The sequence below is a fragment of the Pollachius pollachius genome (assembly GCF_949987615.1).
Source record: "Pollachius pollachius genome assembly, chromosome: 4".
NCBI lineage: Eukaryota > Metazoa > Chordata > Actinopteri > Gadiformes > Gadidae > Pollachius > Pollachius pollachius.
Window position 1 is genome coordinate 14,209,459 of NC_136937.1, and position 14,689 is coordinate 14,224,147.

The window sequence follows — 14,689 nt, forward strand, 5'->3', positions numbered from 1 at the left end:
AGATAACAAAATAAAGCAATACCGTGTTTGATCACTCATACCAAATTATGCAGACATTCGATCCCATGTGGCATTAGCAACCTAATTAATATCAAGGCCCGATCCGGTGGTGCAGTTTTAATACTAAATCCAGGCCCTTTATACGAGGTAGACACCAGCCCAGCTCAGAACGAACTAAGAGAACTGTGGCAGGCTTACAGTGCTCTCCATCAATCCATCTAGACATGACTTGGGGACAGTTTACAGTAGTCCACAGGCTCCTCCACTCTAAGGTTAGATTAAATTGTTCCCCACAGTCTGAGCAACATGCAATCAATGCAACAGCGAGGAAGGGACTCTTACCCATCCGTGTTTCACATGCTCAAAGCTATACTCCCACTACTCTTCAGTCTTTGAAATGTTCCGCCAGGCGTTGAAGAACGAAATGGGATCCACGCCCACTGATGGCCATGTTGTTTGCGAGCCACAATAACCGGTATAGACACTTGGGCTGTCTATCTAGGTACAGTTTTGTCCCAGAAAATGGATTTTATAACAATGGATATTAAATACAGTAGCTGCTTTTGAGTTGTGGCTTAGATAAATGGGTGAAAAGCTCCTGCTAGAGCGGCTGGGGCATGAAATAGAAGGCTGCAGTCATGTCTTCAGTGAGGCCTGGGGACCTGTCATTATGTCTTAATGGTGTTTCCGGTGATTAAGATGTCGTCTGTGATTATGCAGCGAGATAAATCTGCCCAGAGATGTATTTCTCCACCTTTTATTATCTTTGAATCCTTTTCCAATTGATGTAACTACTCGCCCAGATATGATGATGTAACCTTTTTCGGTCGTTTTTTCTTATCTTGTGATGGGTAGGGTTCCTGGGCACAATGCTCATGTCCTTTTTTTACCTTCACATTCTTAATGACTCTTAGTTGCAATTTTTACTGTTAAAGATTTCAATTCTTTACATAACAAATAATCCTATATTGCATGTGAAATTGAGGGGGGATGAGAGAGATAAAGAGAGATGTTGTTTGTGCGTGTGTGTACCTCTTGGTATGTGGGTGTGTATCTCTCTGGGTGTGTATGTGTGTGTGTGTCTGTGTTCCTCTTAGGGTATGTGTGTGTGTGTGTGTGTGTGTGTGTGTGTGTGTGTGTGTTTGTGTGTGTGTGTGTGTTCTTCAGAGGGTATATGTGTGATTGTGTTTGCTTGTGTATCTCTCTAGGGGATGCATGTGTGTGTGCGTGTGTATCTGTGTGCGTTTGTGTATGTGTGAACCTCTCACGGAATGTATGTGTGTGCGTTAGGGATGCGCTGATTCCACAATGTAAGTACAAGTACTTACATTTGGGTACTCGCCGGTAACGGGTACCGATATGAGTACTTAATAATACCATTACAGTTAAAAAAACACGACCCCTCTGTCCTAGAGGGGGGCGTGTTTTGTGCATGTCATTGTGCATGATTATAAACAATGTTGCATATGAAATGCGCCACACACCCTAGCGATATCCTATGGGTGTCCGTTATTCATAGCCCTCGGACGGGGATATCAAATAAGTCGCTTCTCAGACCGATGGGAACTTCACCATCCCCACAAACCATAGGGTTATACAATATGTGTCCGGGAAGCCCGTGGGTCTGGACACGGGCATTAAATAAATCACGGAGCTTCACCATCCACTCCCATGTAGTGTTAAACCGTATGTGTCCGTGAAGCCTAACCCTCGGACACGAGTCTTCAATAAATCGATGCTCAGACGGAGCTTCACCATCCAAACACTGTAGCGGTGTATAATATATATATATATATATATATATATATATATATATATATATACTTTCTCTCGGGTGCCACAGTCAACAGCTGCTCAAGCAGGGTTAGCAGAGATCCACACGTCCACACGCAGCGCCCCACCGGTGCCCCTTATTACTCTAAATAGGGGATTTCATTCAGAAACAGGGTTAAAATGGCCTCGGTTTCAATGTTGACGAGGACAATTGACCACGAGAAAAAAAAACAACGTTTTGGGTTCACTGACTCTTCAACGTTACATCACGTTGTGTGAAGTGGTATCGGGTGGTTGCATCTGAGAAGTTTTACACGTACATGAGCACAGTATTGGGCCCGAGTCTGAGTACTGGTATCAGTATCGGCACAACCCAAGTGTGTGTACCTCTCAGTGTATATCTGTGTGTTTATACCTCTCAGTGTGTGTGTGTGTGTGTGTGTGTGTGTGTGTGTACCTCTCGGGGGATGTGGCCGTGGTACCAGCCGTGGCTCCTGATGTCAGTAGGACTCAGCCTCAGCTCCTCCTCCAGCTCCTTGCCCAGCTTCTCCGGTGGAGACTCCAGCAGGTACTTCTCCTTGGAGAACTGGGTCATAAACACACAACACACTCATCAGTACACCAGCGGTACACAACTCCAACGCACTAGTAGAAGCAGCAGTCATAATAATTCCATAAACAGACCGTCATCGCACAAGCGTGTGAAGGGTTTGGTGAGTATTGATATTGAGGCACAACAACTGATATTCTTCTACTTCTACGATCAATTTGAAACCAATACGTTCTGGGTCATAAGCCTGTGACTTGGGCCTTGTAGAACTACTTAAACAGTGGAAGTAGAACAACACGGTCAGGGAGATAAATGGGAGCCCTAGGAAGTAAGTTAAGCGAACCCTGTCCGAGGTGAGGTCTGTACTCATGCATAGCTTTATTAGATTACAGCTGTTTTGGGACTTACTTTGGGGTAAAGGATTTAGGATGAATGGCTTAAAGGCTACTTATCTAAATGCTTGCAGTGGATTGAGTCTCCTTCCAGTATACAAGTGAATCACTTACTATAGCCCAGCAATAACTGAGGGAGTTCACCAAGTAGGAAAGCTCAATGAACACTAAACTGATGGCTGCATGTTTGATGGGTATGATTGATGCAGTCGTTATTGCAAAATTAGCTCAGACAGTGTGAATGACGGGAGACAACAAAAAATGATTTTATTGCTTCAGCAAGAAAATCTGTTTGTTAAATTCTACGGTTGGGGAACTGAGTCGATAGCAACGGTCTGTTGTTCATGGCAGCCATCTGCTATGTAAAGGATAATGTACAGCATGCTGTCATTGTCTTCAGGTCAATTAACATTTTCATGCAGGATTCATATGTACACACAAACACAAAAAATGGTTGTTGCACCTTTTAGGTCTTAACATTCCATAAACACACGCATCCACACAAACGCACGCATGCACACACACACACACACACGCACATACACAGGTACAGGTAATCGGAACACATTGCAGTGTGACAGAAGGTATAACGGCAGGGAAGTATATTTTTGTGCAGTGAGATACACAAGTGCACACACACGCACACACACACACACACACACACACACACACACACACACAATTACCTCCCAAACCCCCAACCCATCCGACTTGATTGAATCCAAAAAATAAATAATTGTTGTAAGCTGCTATTAAATACCCACACACATGCAAACACACACACACACACACACACACACACACACACACACACACACACACACACACACACACACACACACACACACACACACACAAATACACACTAATTATGCATACTTGAACATCTGGCTTTCGACACGCTGTTACCGGCTGAAACATTTCATTGTGTTTTTCTGATTCATTGAATACAAAGTGATGTCTCAAGCATCCAACAGGAGCTGAAGATTGGATCTTGTATAGATTGGGACACGGAGGAATAAAGCCTTTCCGAAAAATATGCAGCAGTCAAATATTTGGCATTTGACATAATCACTGTAATGATTAACAGATCCTTACAACCACAATCAACAAACGAACGACCGGTCGCTTCATTGACAGCCCATTCTGAGGGCATTCTAAATTCTTGCATTCTAAATGCAATTGTGCTTGGCAGCGAGCTGCAGGAAAGAAGATACGATTTTGATGTTTAGTGACAACTATACTAAAGAAAATAAAGAAAAACTTGCATTGCGAGGGATGTTCTGTTCATTTAGGACTAGCCTCCTCTCCCCAGGTGTCTCTAAGCCTGTGATCCATGCTGACACTGAGATGCATGGGGCGCATCCTCCCACTAAAACACACGCCGCTACTGCCAGCTCTACTACTCAGACACTGGGAGAATACTCCTTGCACACAGACACACACAGAATCACAACAACACAAACACTCATACACACCCACACAAATACACACACACACACACACACACACACACAGTAACAGACACACACATACACATACACACACACAAACACACACAATGTCACAAAGATGGGCAGGGAATTTGGGGAAGATCAAAGATATGGCAAAATGGGAACATGCGCACACACACAAACACACACACACACACACAACACACAAAACACATGACTAAGCAAGCCTGCAAAAAGTAGGGATCAGAACTCATCTAACGTGTTGACAAAAGTGGCTAGAGACCCAAACACTGGGTAAACAACCAAGCTGATGTGGCTCACACGCTGTCTCTCTCCCTGTCAGACGAGCCTGCCTGACCTGGTTAGCCTGTTCCTCCCTGTCTCCTCCTCCTTCTCTTCACTACGTACCACACTTCAGACTGTAAGATTGTGTGTGTGAGTTTATCTCAATATGTGAAGGTGTGATTGTGGGTGTGGCGGGGGGGGACAGACACACAATCCATTCCTTTGCCCCCAGGTCAGTACAAGACACTCTCGCTCTCTAGGTCTTCCTCTCTCCCTGTCCATCTCTGCCACCCTCACTCTCCCCCCCCCCCCCTCTCTCCCTCTCTATCCCTCGCTCCCCCTCTCTTTCTCTTGCTCGTTTCATCTCTCTCTCCCCGACTCTGACACTCTCCCTCTCTCTCCTGCACAGATGAGATTACCAAGTCCCTATCCTTCCACTCTCCTCTAATTTTTTTGTACTTTTCCTTCCTATCTCCCCTTCCCACCCTTCCCTCTCCACCCCCATCCTCCCCCGCCTCCCTAAGGAAGGGAGGGTATAACATAGAAGGCCCCATACTCTCAGATTACATTTGACACGTGGATGTGTGTTTGTGTTTGTGTGTGTGTGTGTGTGTGTGTCTGTATATGTGTGTGTGTGTATGTGTGTGTGTGTGTGTATGTGTATGTGTGTGTGTGTGTGCGTTTGTGTGTGTATCTGTTTGTGTGTGTGAGTGTGAAAGAGAGCAACCCAATAAAAGAGCAGAGGTCAAGTGTGCTGTTATTGCTTTTCTTGCCTCTGAGGAAATCCACGATCTCTGCCTGCCATGGATGCTCCGCAATCAAATTGGTGCACACGATGTGTGTGTGTGTCCATGTGCATCTGTGTTTTTTTGTTGATGTGCGTGTGTGTGTGTGTGTGTGTGTATATGTGCGTCTGCGTGTGTGTGCATGTCAGCGTTGTGTGATGGGGTACGGCAGCAAATTGAAATGTCAATGGGACTCATTTTACGATATGGTTCAGGGAATTCGCTGACATCAAAACAGAGCTGGGCGGACTTTGACGAGGCGGCAGCGAGGGCGGAAGACAGATAAACTGCACCGCAGCCGGCTCACCGCAGGAAAATAAAGATGAACCTGTCTTTAGGCACTTCCTCCCGTATGGCTGACTTGTCCTTGACGGAACGGCGTAACCTAAAGAGGCCTGCGGTGGACGTTCAAGATATTTTGTCAGCTTCGAAAACGCCCAGGGTTTGTCACATCTTCAACGACCCCCCGGCAAACAGAAGCTGCAAAGGTTACATCAGCTGGGAAAAAAACGTAGAAGCCACCTTTTAATACGGCACAACACCTGCGTAGGAAGTGTTGTCTGTGGGCCAAAAGGTACAGAATCCTTTTCAAACATGCCCCCCCCTCTTCCTCCCAGCTGGAACGAGTTGGACGGGCATGTCCTGGGGACTGAACTGGTCGCTGTGTCTTTTACACAGACGTCATTGCAGAGGTTTTAGTTGTTTTTCATCAAATGTAATGTTATTTGGTTGCCTGCGGTGCTGCAGAACAAACAGTTTTGCTCCCGTTCTCTGGGACGGCGGCGGGGAAACAGCCCTGATGGTTGTGGGAGTGGAACAATATGTTGTGGTTTTTATTGCGGGGGTATTTTTAGGTAAATTGGCCGTTTAGGCTGGGAGTGCGCTGCAAAAAGCTAAATAATTATAGTTAGGATACTGGGTTATAGAGAGAGGGAGGGGGGTAAGGAGCAGAGATACAGGGAGGAACAGCTTTAATTCCACATAAATATCTACAATGTTTGCATTGCAGTGCGTGCAGTGCACAACGTATCGAGATCGAGAGAGAGACCAAGAGAGAGAGCAAGAGACAGAGAGACAAAGAGAAAGACAAAGGAAAAATGATACGAGACAATATATATTATTACAATGACATACTATGCCATTTATATGCCCCCCCCCCCCCCCGCCATGCACTGCAGCTTCTGTTGCTATAGCAACATATCATTGCGTGAGTTGGCATGTTGGCCTATCATGTGTGGTTGAGCCTCCCATATTTTACACGGCAGTCAGAGTTCAGCTCCCTGTAATTACGCTGCTGGAGCCGCTGCTACTAGTGCTACTCCTAGAGGAGGGGCACAGGCATACAGACAGAGAGAGAGACAGGAAGTCAGACGGGCAGGTCGACAGACAGACAGACAGAGACAGGAAGAAAACAGGCAAACAGACAGACAGGCCGACAGGCAGACAGAGACAGGCAGTCAGGCAGTCTGGCAGGCAGGCGGGCCAACGTAGCGCATTTAGAGATAAAAGAGTTTTGGCAATTAGCACAAAAAAATAACAAGATGGACTGAGTGTGTGTGTGTGTGTGTGTGTGTGTGTGTGTCCAAATGTCTGGATGGCTAGCTCTTTTTAAGTCGATCTCTGGGGGCTGGGGGCTGATGGGATGCTATGGCGGGGGGAGGGGTCTATATTCATTACTAGAAAGGGGTGTATGGTTTAGAACAGTGGTTGGGGGGGCCTATTCAGCTATGGGGGTTAGGAGTGTGTTAGGTGTGTGTGTGTGTGTGTGTGTGTGTGTGTGTGTGTGTGTGTGTGTGTGTGTGTGTGTGTGTGTGTGTGTGTGTGTGTGTGTGTGTGTGACAGAGAGGGCAAGAGAAAGAGGGTCACAGACAGTACCCCAGCATGATCCATCACCTAATTCACACAGCCAAACGTTCACTCCCACTTCCTCACTGCCGGCCTATCAGAGGCTTCTGCCTTATAGCTTCAGCACGGCCCTGCCGACTCAGCTCTGACAGCCAAATCATTTAAAATTACCAACAGAAATCTAAGATGGACGCCCTCCCCCAGCCAAAATAGAAATAGGGCAGGGTCAGAGATGGATAAATCCTTTATGTTGTTTTCCTTTAGACATGTACGTGTGTTTGCACGTGTGTTTGCACGTGCACGTTTTTTATCCATGTATCATTATTCTATTTATTTTTGCGATTGACATGGTGGTAATTATTTCATTATGGAAAACAAGTAGATCAACAACAAAGCAACAAGAGAATTCATCCGGGACATCAACTCAACAAAAAAAAAAAACAGAACTTATAAGATGCAAAATCATTGCAAAATAATTCAGTATTCAGAATCTAAAAGCCAACCCCTGTTGAGCCCTGAAAAACAAATAAGTAGGAGTGATTCTGCGCCAGTGATTCTGTTCTGAATGTCCATGTTCGATCCGTCACAACGGATATAGGCTGACCCTACATCCGGTTGCCACAGCACAACCCATGGCTGCGTGCTGGTATTAAGGGGTACATCAGCCCCGCTGTTGTCTCACACACACACACACACACACACACACACACACACACACACACACACACACACAAACACACCACTAGTTTCAACCCTTAATCTGCTTTCTTTTGGGCTAGGCTCTATTTCCCCAGTGCCTAGCGTGACTCTCCACGAGACGTTACCTTTTAAGTGTTTAGAAAGCATGACCCGTGCCTAAAGACCCTTTAATCCTCATATCTCCCTTCACACACACACACAAACATGCACGCACGCACACACACGCACACACGCACACACACACACCACACACACACAAACACACACACACACACACACGTGATGTGGTTGATATGAAAGGCCCTCCAGACCAGTGTAATCCCCTGCATGGCCCGGCTACCTTCACAATGTGCTCCTCATGGATATCAGAGCTCGTGCCTCCACACTGGGGGTAAGCTGCTGCACTGATATTAACATACAGAGGCACCTCCCATAACGATACACCCACACAGACACGCATCAATATAATTGTCCACAATAAAAATCCAAGTTTACAATACGAAAAATGGATAGAGGCTTTGCAGTTCTATATTCTGAGAACATTTTGAACGAAAGAAAGAAATAAAGCAGGAGGGAAAGGCGAAAGTAAGAGAATGAGAAAGAAAGACCAAAAGAAAGAAAGACGGAAACAAACAAAGTACAGGCCATAAGCATGCACACATGGGGCATTTATTTACAGAACATGCCAGTATATATATAACATGCACTTCCTTGGCAACACATATGCACATGCACGCACACGCACACACACATATACAGTCTGTTTGGTCTCTAAAAACCCACCGTGCTCTGAGTGACAGGTGTTGGACAGAATGTGACACACAGCACTCATTCCCCATCGCTCTCTCTAGTTTCCCCTCTCTCATCTCCCCGTGTCTGTTCTTCTATTACTCCACCTCCTCTCTCCACGGAGAACATCTCTCTGTTCCTCCTCTCTGACGGGGGCTTTTCTTTACACGAGAAACATTACAAACTATATATTGCACTATGAGCATCTCCCTCCATCTCCCCTGATTATTTCTTATGGAGCAGGTTCCCTTTGAGCTACCCCTCTCATCTCTCCTTCTGCAGCCCATCCAATAGACCAGTAGGACGATTACATTTCAAACCTCTCAGATACGTTTCCTCTCACTTTCAGTTGGGCTCTCTTCTTTTTCTTTGAAGAACAGAAGAAAAGGCTGGTGATTTGGACGACACATAAAAATATTTATATCTTATCTCCATTTCAGTCCTGCTATCGCTATTCCCCCAGTTCTCTCGTTCTCTCTCTCTCTCTCTCTCTCTCTCTCTCTCTCTCTCTCTCTCTCTCTCTCTCTCTCTCTCTCTCTCTCTCTCTCTCTCTCTCTCTCTCTCTCTCTCTCTCTCTCGTACACACTGGTCTGAATTTTCTGCACTCATTCATCTCTGGCATTCTGATCTGTGTTGATAAGCTTTGTTTGTGTGTGTGTGTATGTGTAAGTGTGTGTGTGTGTTTATGCACTGTGGATGTGTGTGTGTGTACTGTGACAGCACTGTCAGCACGCATGACAGCTATGGTGGCAAAAAAGGAAGTCGGTAATCACTGCAACACGTCAAACTGGCACACATACACACACTCTCACACACACACACACACACTCACTTACTCATCCATCCAACCACCCACATACACACTCCATAAGAACATAAGACAGACATAAACAGTATATAAACAGAGATGTATATACACATATAAACACACACACACACAGGCACGCATGCACGCACACACACACACACACACACAAACAGTTAAGCACACATTCTTTGTGAAGACAGAAAGACAGACAGGCACACACACATACACACACACACAAACAAAAACAGCACATGTTCATATATCTACTCCCACAAACACAGCTACAAACACCAAGAGAAGATTTTAATGAAGCCTGACTACTAAACTGTCTACTGACTGCCTGATCTCCCCAGTCTCCAGAACCCCTGGGGTCCTCTAAACAGGCCTACAGGCACACACACACACAGGCCCACGCACACACAGACACACAGACATGCGCACACACACGCACACTATAAGAGAGGTAAACATTTACTTCCCATACATTTTCGCAGACACAGGCCTAAGGGAGTTGTCTACAAGCAGTTTTTGAGGGATACAAAATGTACCTTGGATATAAAGATGAACTTGTATATTTGATTACATTATTATATTTTAACTAAATCATAAGTAAGGCGTATAACAGTGGCGATTTGAAAAAATCAGTCGTAAAATATGAATTGATTATTCAATACATATATTGGGTATATCATGTAGCTGTCAAGTATATGCATTATAATGTGTTTATGTGCACAAACACACACACACACAAAAACACATTCTGAAACACACACACACACACACACACACACACACACACACACGTGTTCTGAGTACCCATGTGTGTCTCCATATATCACGTCACTATTATTTTTTGCATTTAGATGAAGTCATCAACAATGTCAATCAAAGGTAATCGGTCACCAAGACAACACACATGCGTTTGTGTGCGTGCAGACACACAGTGTTAGGGGGTCATCTGGTCCCCCAGGGGGCTGCCCGGTTGGCTGGAATCAGGCCAATGATTGGTGGGGGCACTGATTTTAGTGAAGTGTATGCATGCATCACACACACACACACACACACACACACACACACACACACACACACACACACACACACACACACACACCAAAAAACCTTGGCAATCCCAACACCCCCACACACACTCCGCTCCTTAAGTGCACATTCAGCAATGCCACACCTATAGATGCAGTTGCCATGGTTACTCAATACCAGGCCCCAGCTGGTGTTTCCCCCAAGGAAGGAAAATGCATGTTTGTATTGGTTGTGTGTGTGTGTGTGTGTGTGTGTGTGTGTGTGTGTGTGTGTGTGTGTGTGTGTGTGTGTGTGTGTGTGTGTGTGTGTGTGTGTGTGTGTGTGTGTGTGGGCTGGGGGATGCTAATGTGCCCCTAGTTTGTGTGTATGTGCTCGGTCATGTGCAGTGCTGTGAATTGAAGTGAAAAACATGGCTGGTTGACAGTACTATATTACTCCACTGTGTGTGTGTGTGTGTGTGTGTGTGTGTGTGTGTGTGTGTGTGTGTGTGTGTGTGTGTGTGTGTGTGTGTGTGTGTGTGTGTGTGTGTGTGCGCATGCATGTATTTAAGTATGATTGCATGTGCGATTGCATGCATACTTCTGCATTTGTTCCCCAACAGTGGATGTTTCCAAACTAAACGACTGCCTCTTCCAACTGATCTACTGGCGGTCCCGCCTGAGGCGCGGGCAATTGAACCCACTGCCCAAGATATTGGGCTAATCGGAGTCCAGGACTTTTGTTATGTTTAGATGGTTCATTTGAAGGAGCGCAATCGTCACTGAAGCCAGCAGTAACTCTAAGGTTAAGCAGAGGGTCTGCCAGCCAGTGGGGTTGACGGTTCGACCCCTGGTTTCTTCTGCTGATGTGTCCCTGACCAACAAACCTCACCCCTTGTTATATCAACCAGCTGGAAGCTGCTGCCCTGCATGTGGTTGACATGCCTGCTGGTTTGTATGTGACCGTGAGACATGAATTGAGGTTGCATTATGAATATATTGTATTTAATACACTGGTACCAATGGTCTAGTCTGGAGGGCAGCATCATTCCTTAATGTCGGCAGAAGGGTGGCAGTCGCCAGGGAAACAAACAAAAATCCATCCATCAATCACGTGTGGATGTTGGGAGTTAATGGGAACAGAACGTACACTTGGGTCTTCTTAGAAACTCCCAGCCAGATCAGTTTCAGACATTGATTTATTTTGACTGGCACCACCAATCCAATCCACCTAAAAGTGGAGTTGTTCCTTCTCTCTTTAGACCTTGGCAGTCTGCAAGCACTCGCCTTAAGAGCGATCAGGAAGAGTGAGAGCTTTCTGCTCCGGTTTGCTCCTCTCCCCCCCGCCCCCCGTCACACACCTCTCTCCGTTCATAGACCACCATCAACCGGTCTGATCTGATAAAGATGACTTCACGACGACACCCTCTGCTTCCCATTATGCTCCTGTCCTGAGTGGCATGATCCTCAAAGTGTTTATCAACCACGATGGCACATTCGTTCAATTGCCACGCTGTACATTACTTTGTTAAAACTCAAAACAACAAACGTATGGAGATTCAGACGAATCAGATGAAATCGGTATAGAACCCAGGGACGTGTTACTCTCTCCATCCTCTCCTCTGCATAATCAATCCAGCGCTGAGCAACAGAACATAAACAGTATGTGTATGTTGTTTACGTCTGGTTCTCTTGGAGCGGTTTTCAGCGTGGACCCGGTGACTCAGAGCCAGAGAGGGGCTGGGGCGTGGACAGCGGTAATGGCCTTCCTGGCTTGGATTCATCACCTCGTCTTCCTGCCGTTCATCACACACAGGAGCGGCCTCTCTCTCTCTCTCTCTCTCTCTCTCTCTCTCTCTCTCTCTCTCTCTCTCTCTCTCTCTCTCTCTCTCTCTCTCTCTCTCTCTCTCTCTCATCTCTCTCTCTCTCTCTCTCTCTCTCTCTCTCTCTCTCTCTCTCTCTCTCGCCCTCCCTGACCCGCTTTCCCTGCATGTCTCCCTTATTCGGCTCTTAATGTCCTGTTTATCTGGGCCGCCCATGGCCGGGCCCATGCCTCTTATCTGCTCTGCTGCTCGCTCAGGTCCGTTGTTGTCCTACACGACCGCACGCGTACGCCCCATACCAAGTGTCCCCACTCCCCACCACTACTGGGCATTAAGCCCGGAATGCCAGGGCACGTTTGTATGTGTCGTGCTTGTGTCAGGTGTGTGGGTTCACGTCTGTGTGTGAGTCTGTGTCCACAAATACGTGGCCTTTGTTTCATGAGAATCTGTATCGACCTGTGCTTATGGGTGTGATAGATACGTCAGCACAGCCACACCGCATAAAACGTGTGTTGTTTAGTCATGAGTGGCCCCCCTCCCTCCCTGGTTCTTCAAATGTGGCGTCACATCCACAAAGTGAGAGTCTGCTGTAAACCACAGCATAGCCTCTGGGCCGGACGTCTAATGGCCAATTTACAGGCTCCTCTGGTTCAAAGGTCGTGGCACTGGTAGATCGAAGGTCTAACACTGCGTCAATATTAACCCTGTTAGATTCCACACACACACACACAGGCACAGAAACACACGCACACATACAACGGCTGATGAATTCAGTCCAATCCGGTTCATTCTAATACCATCCTTCAAGAAGGAAATATTTTTAACAATACAATACACCGTGCACCATCCCCCATGTCAAATAGCAAATGCAGGAAGGAAAGAATGCAGATTGAAAGGGAAGATTGAAAGACTGATTACACAGCCGTAGTGTTTGGGATGGGATGTAGCACACAGAGGACATTTGATCAATCCTTCAATAACAACAATGAAGAGGACTCCCCCCACCCCACACCCCCCCGGGAGTCTTTCATGCAAACACCTTCAAGGTAAAGACAGCGATCGCAGCTCCGTTACCATGGATACCGTAAACACGCGGGCGCACCGTGACACAGCAGCCCATTGATTAACCAATGAGCGGCAGAGTGGGATTTATTGGCCTGATGGCCCATTGACACAGAGAGGCGAGATTATGATCACACGCGTGTGGCGACACCTTTATCATCGAGAAGGAAAGAAATGTACACAAGAAAGGAGATAGAAAGAAAAAAGAAAGAAAGAAAGAGTCCCTTTCCCATGGCCTGTCTTTATCAATAGATCACACACACCATCACAAGCAAGATGACAGGGTGTTAAAACACCATTTGGCAGAAGTTCCCTGAGTGGTAGAGGGATATCGACGGTTTGGTTTCAAACGATGGATGACAAAAAGACCTGTGCGTCTCTTGATTACGGCTCCAATGATTCCAGTGTGACTTTGACTGTGAGCGATAGCCCTGAAACCTACACATCCTCCGTTAGATGATGAGACACGCAGCGTGACAACGTTTTCGGTCGAGGTGTCACCGAGTGCAATGATACAAAGACTCTGCTTAGTCACAGCACAACATGACCTATCGACTTGGGCTCCGGTGCACCCGTTCACATGCACACTCATGCACACTGCATAAATACACAACAAACAAAACTGAAGATGACGGCATTCGATTTGAGAGAAACAACAGCAGCAACGTAGGACATCCAAAGACAAGAGAGAGAGAGGGAGGGAGGGAGGTTGGGAGAGAGAGAGAGAGAGAGAGAGAGAGACAAAGAGAGAGAGACAGATTGGGGGAAGATGAGGGAAAGAGAGAGAGAGAGGAAGAGGGGGAGGGGGAGAAAGAGAGAGATAGAGGAAAAAAGAGGTAAGGACATCCCTGTCTGTTCAAAGAAAAGGAGACAGGAAAGATGGTAGGAAGAATACAGGAAGGGAAGAGAACAAGAAAGAGAGAGAACGTGGACAGAGGAAAGGAGGGATCTCTTTCCCCCACAATTATTATATGGAAATGAGAGGCTGTTTGATCCCGAATGAATATCAATCAGAGCTCTCCCACACACACACACACACACACACACACACACACACACACACACACACACACACACACACACACACACACACACACACACACACACACACACACACACACAGAGCAGTGCATTACAGGGGATATCAGTCTCGTCAATGGTGTTCCAGTTTCAATCAACCTTGCCCACACACATGCCCGTGTGATAGGGTATATACACGGACACACTGAGAAGGACAAATTATATATCGATAATTTATGTATAGATGAATTATCGATAAATAATGTCCTTCTCAGTGTTTTATATTCATGCTTTCCTTGTATTATGTGTCTCTTTCTATTCCCCATTATTTAACGCCCCCTCCCCCTCTCTCTATTTGTATAATAAAGGTAGAGAACACGAGAGAGAG

At 46.2% G+C, this 14,689-nt stretch overlaps 1 protein-coding gene across 1 annotated transcript in view; it reads right to left on the reverse strand.

Annotated features, from left to right (window-relative positions):
- Positions 1 to 14,689, reverse strand: part of sh2d3ca (SH2 domain containing 3Ca) — a 52,104-nt gene that overhangs the window by 12,426 nt on the left and 24,989 nt on the right. Inside the window, 1 exon segment of the mRNA XM_079735703.1 lies at positions 2,231 to 2,359. Coding sequence (XP_079591829.1) covers positions 2,231 to 2,359 — 129 coding nt within the window.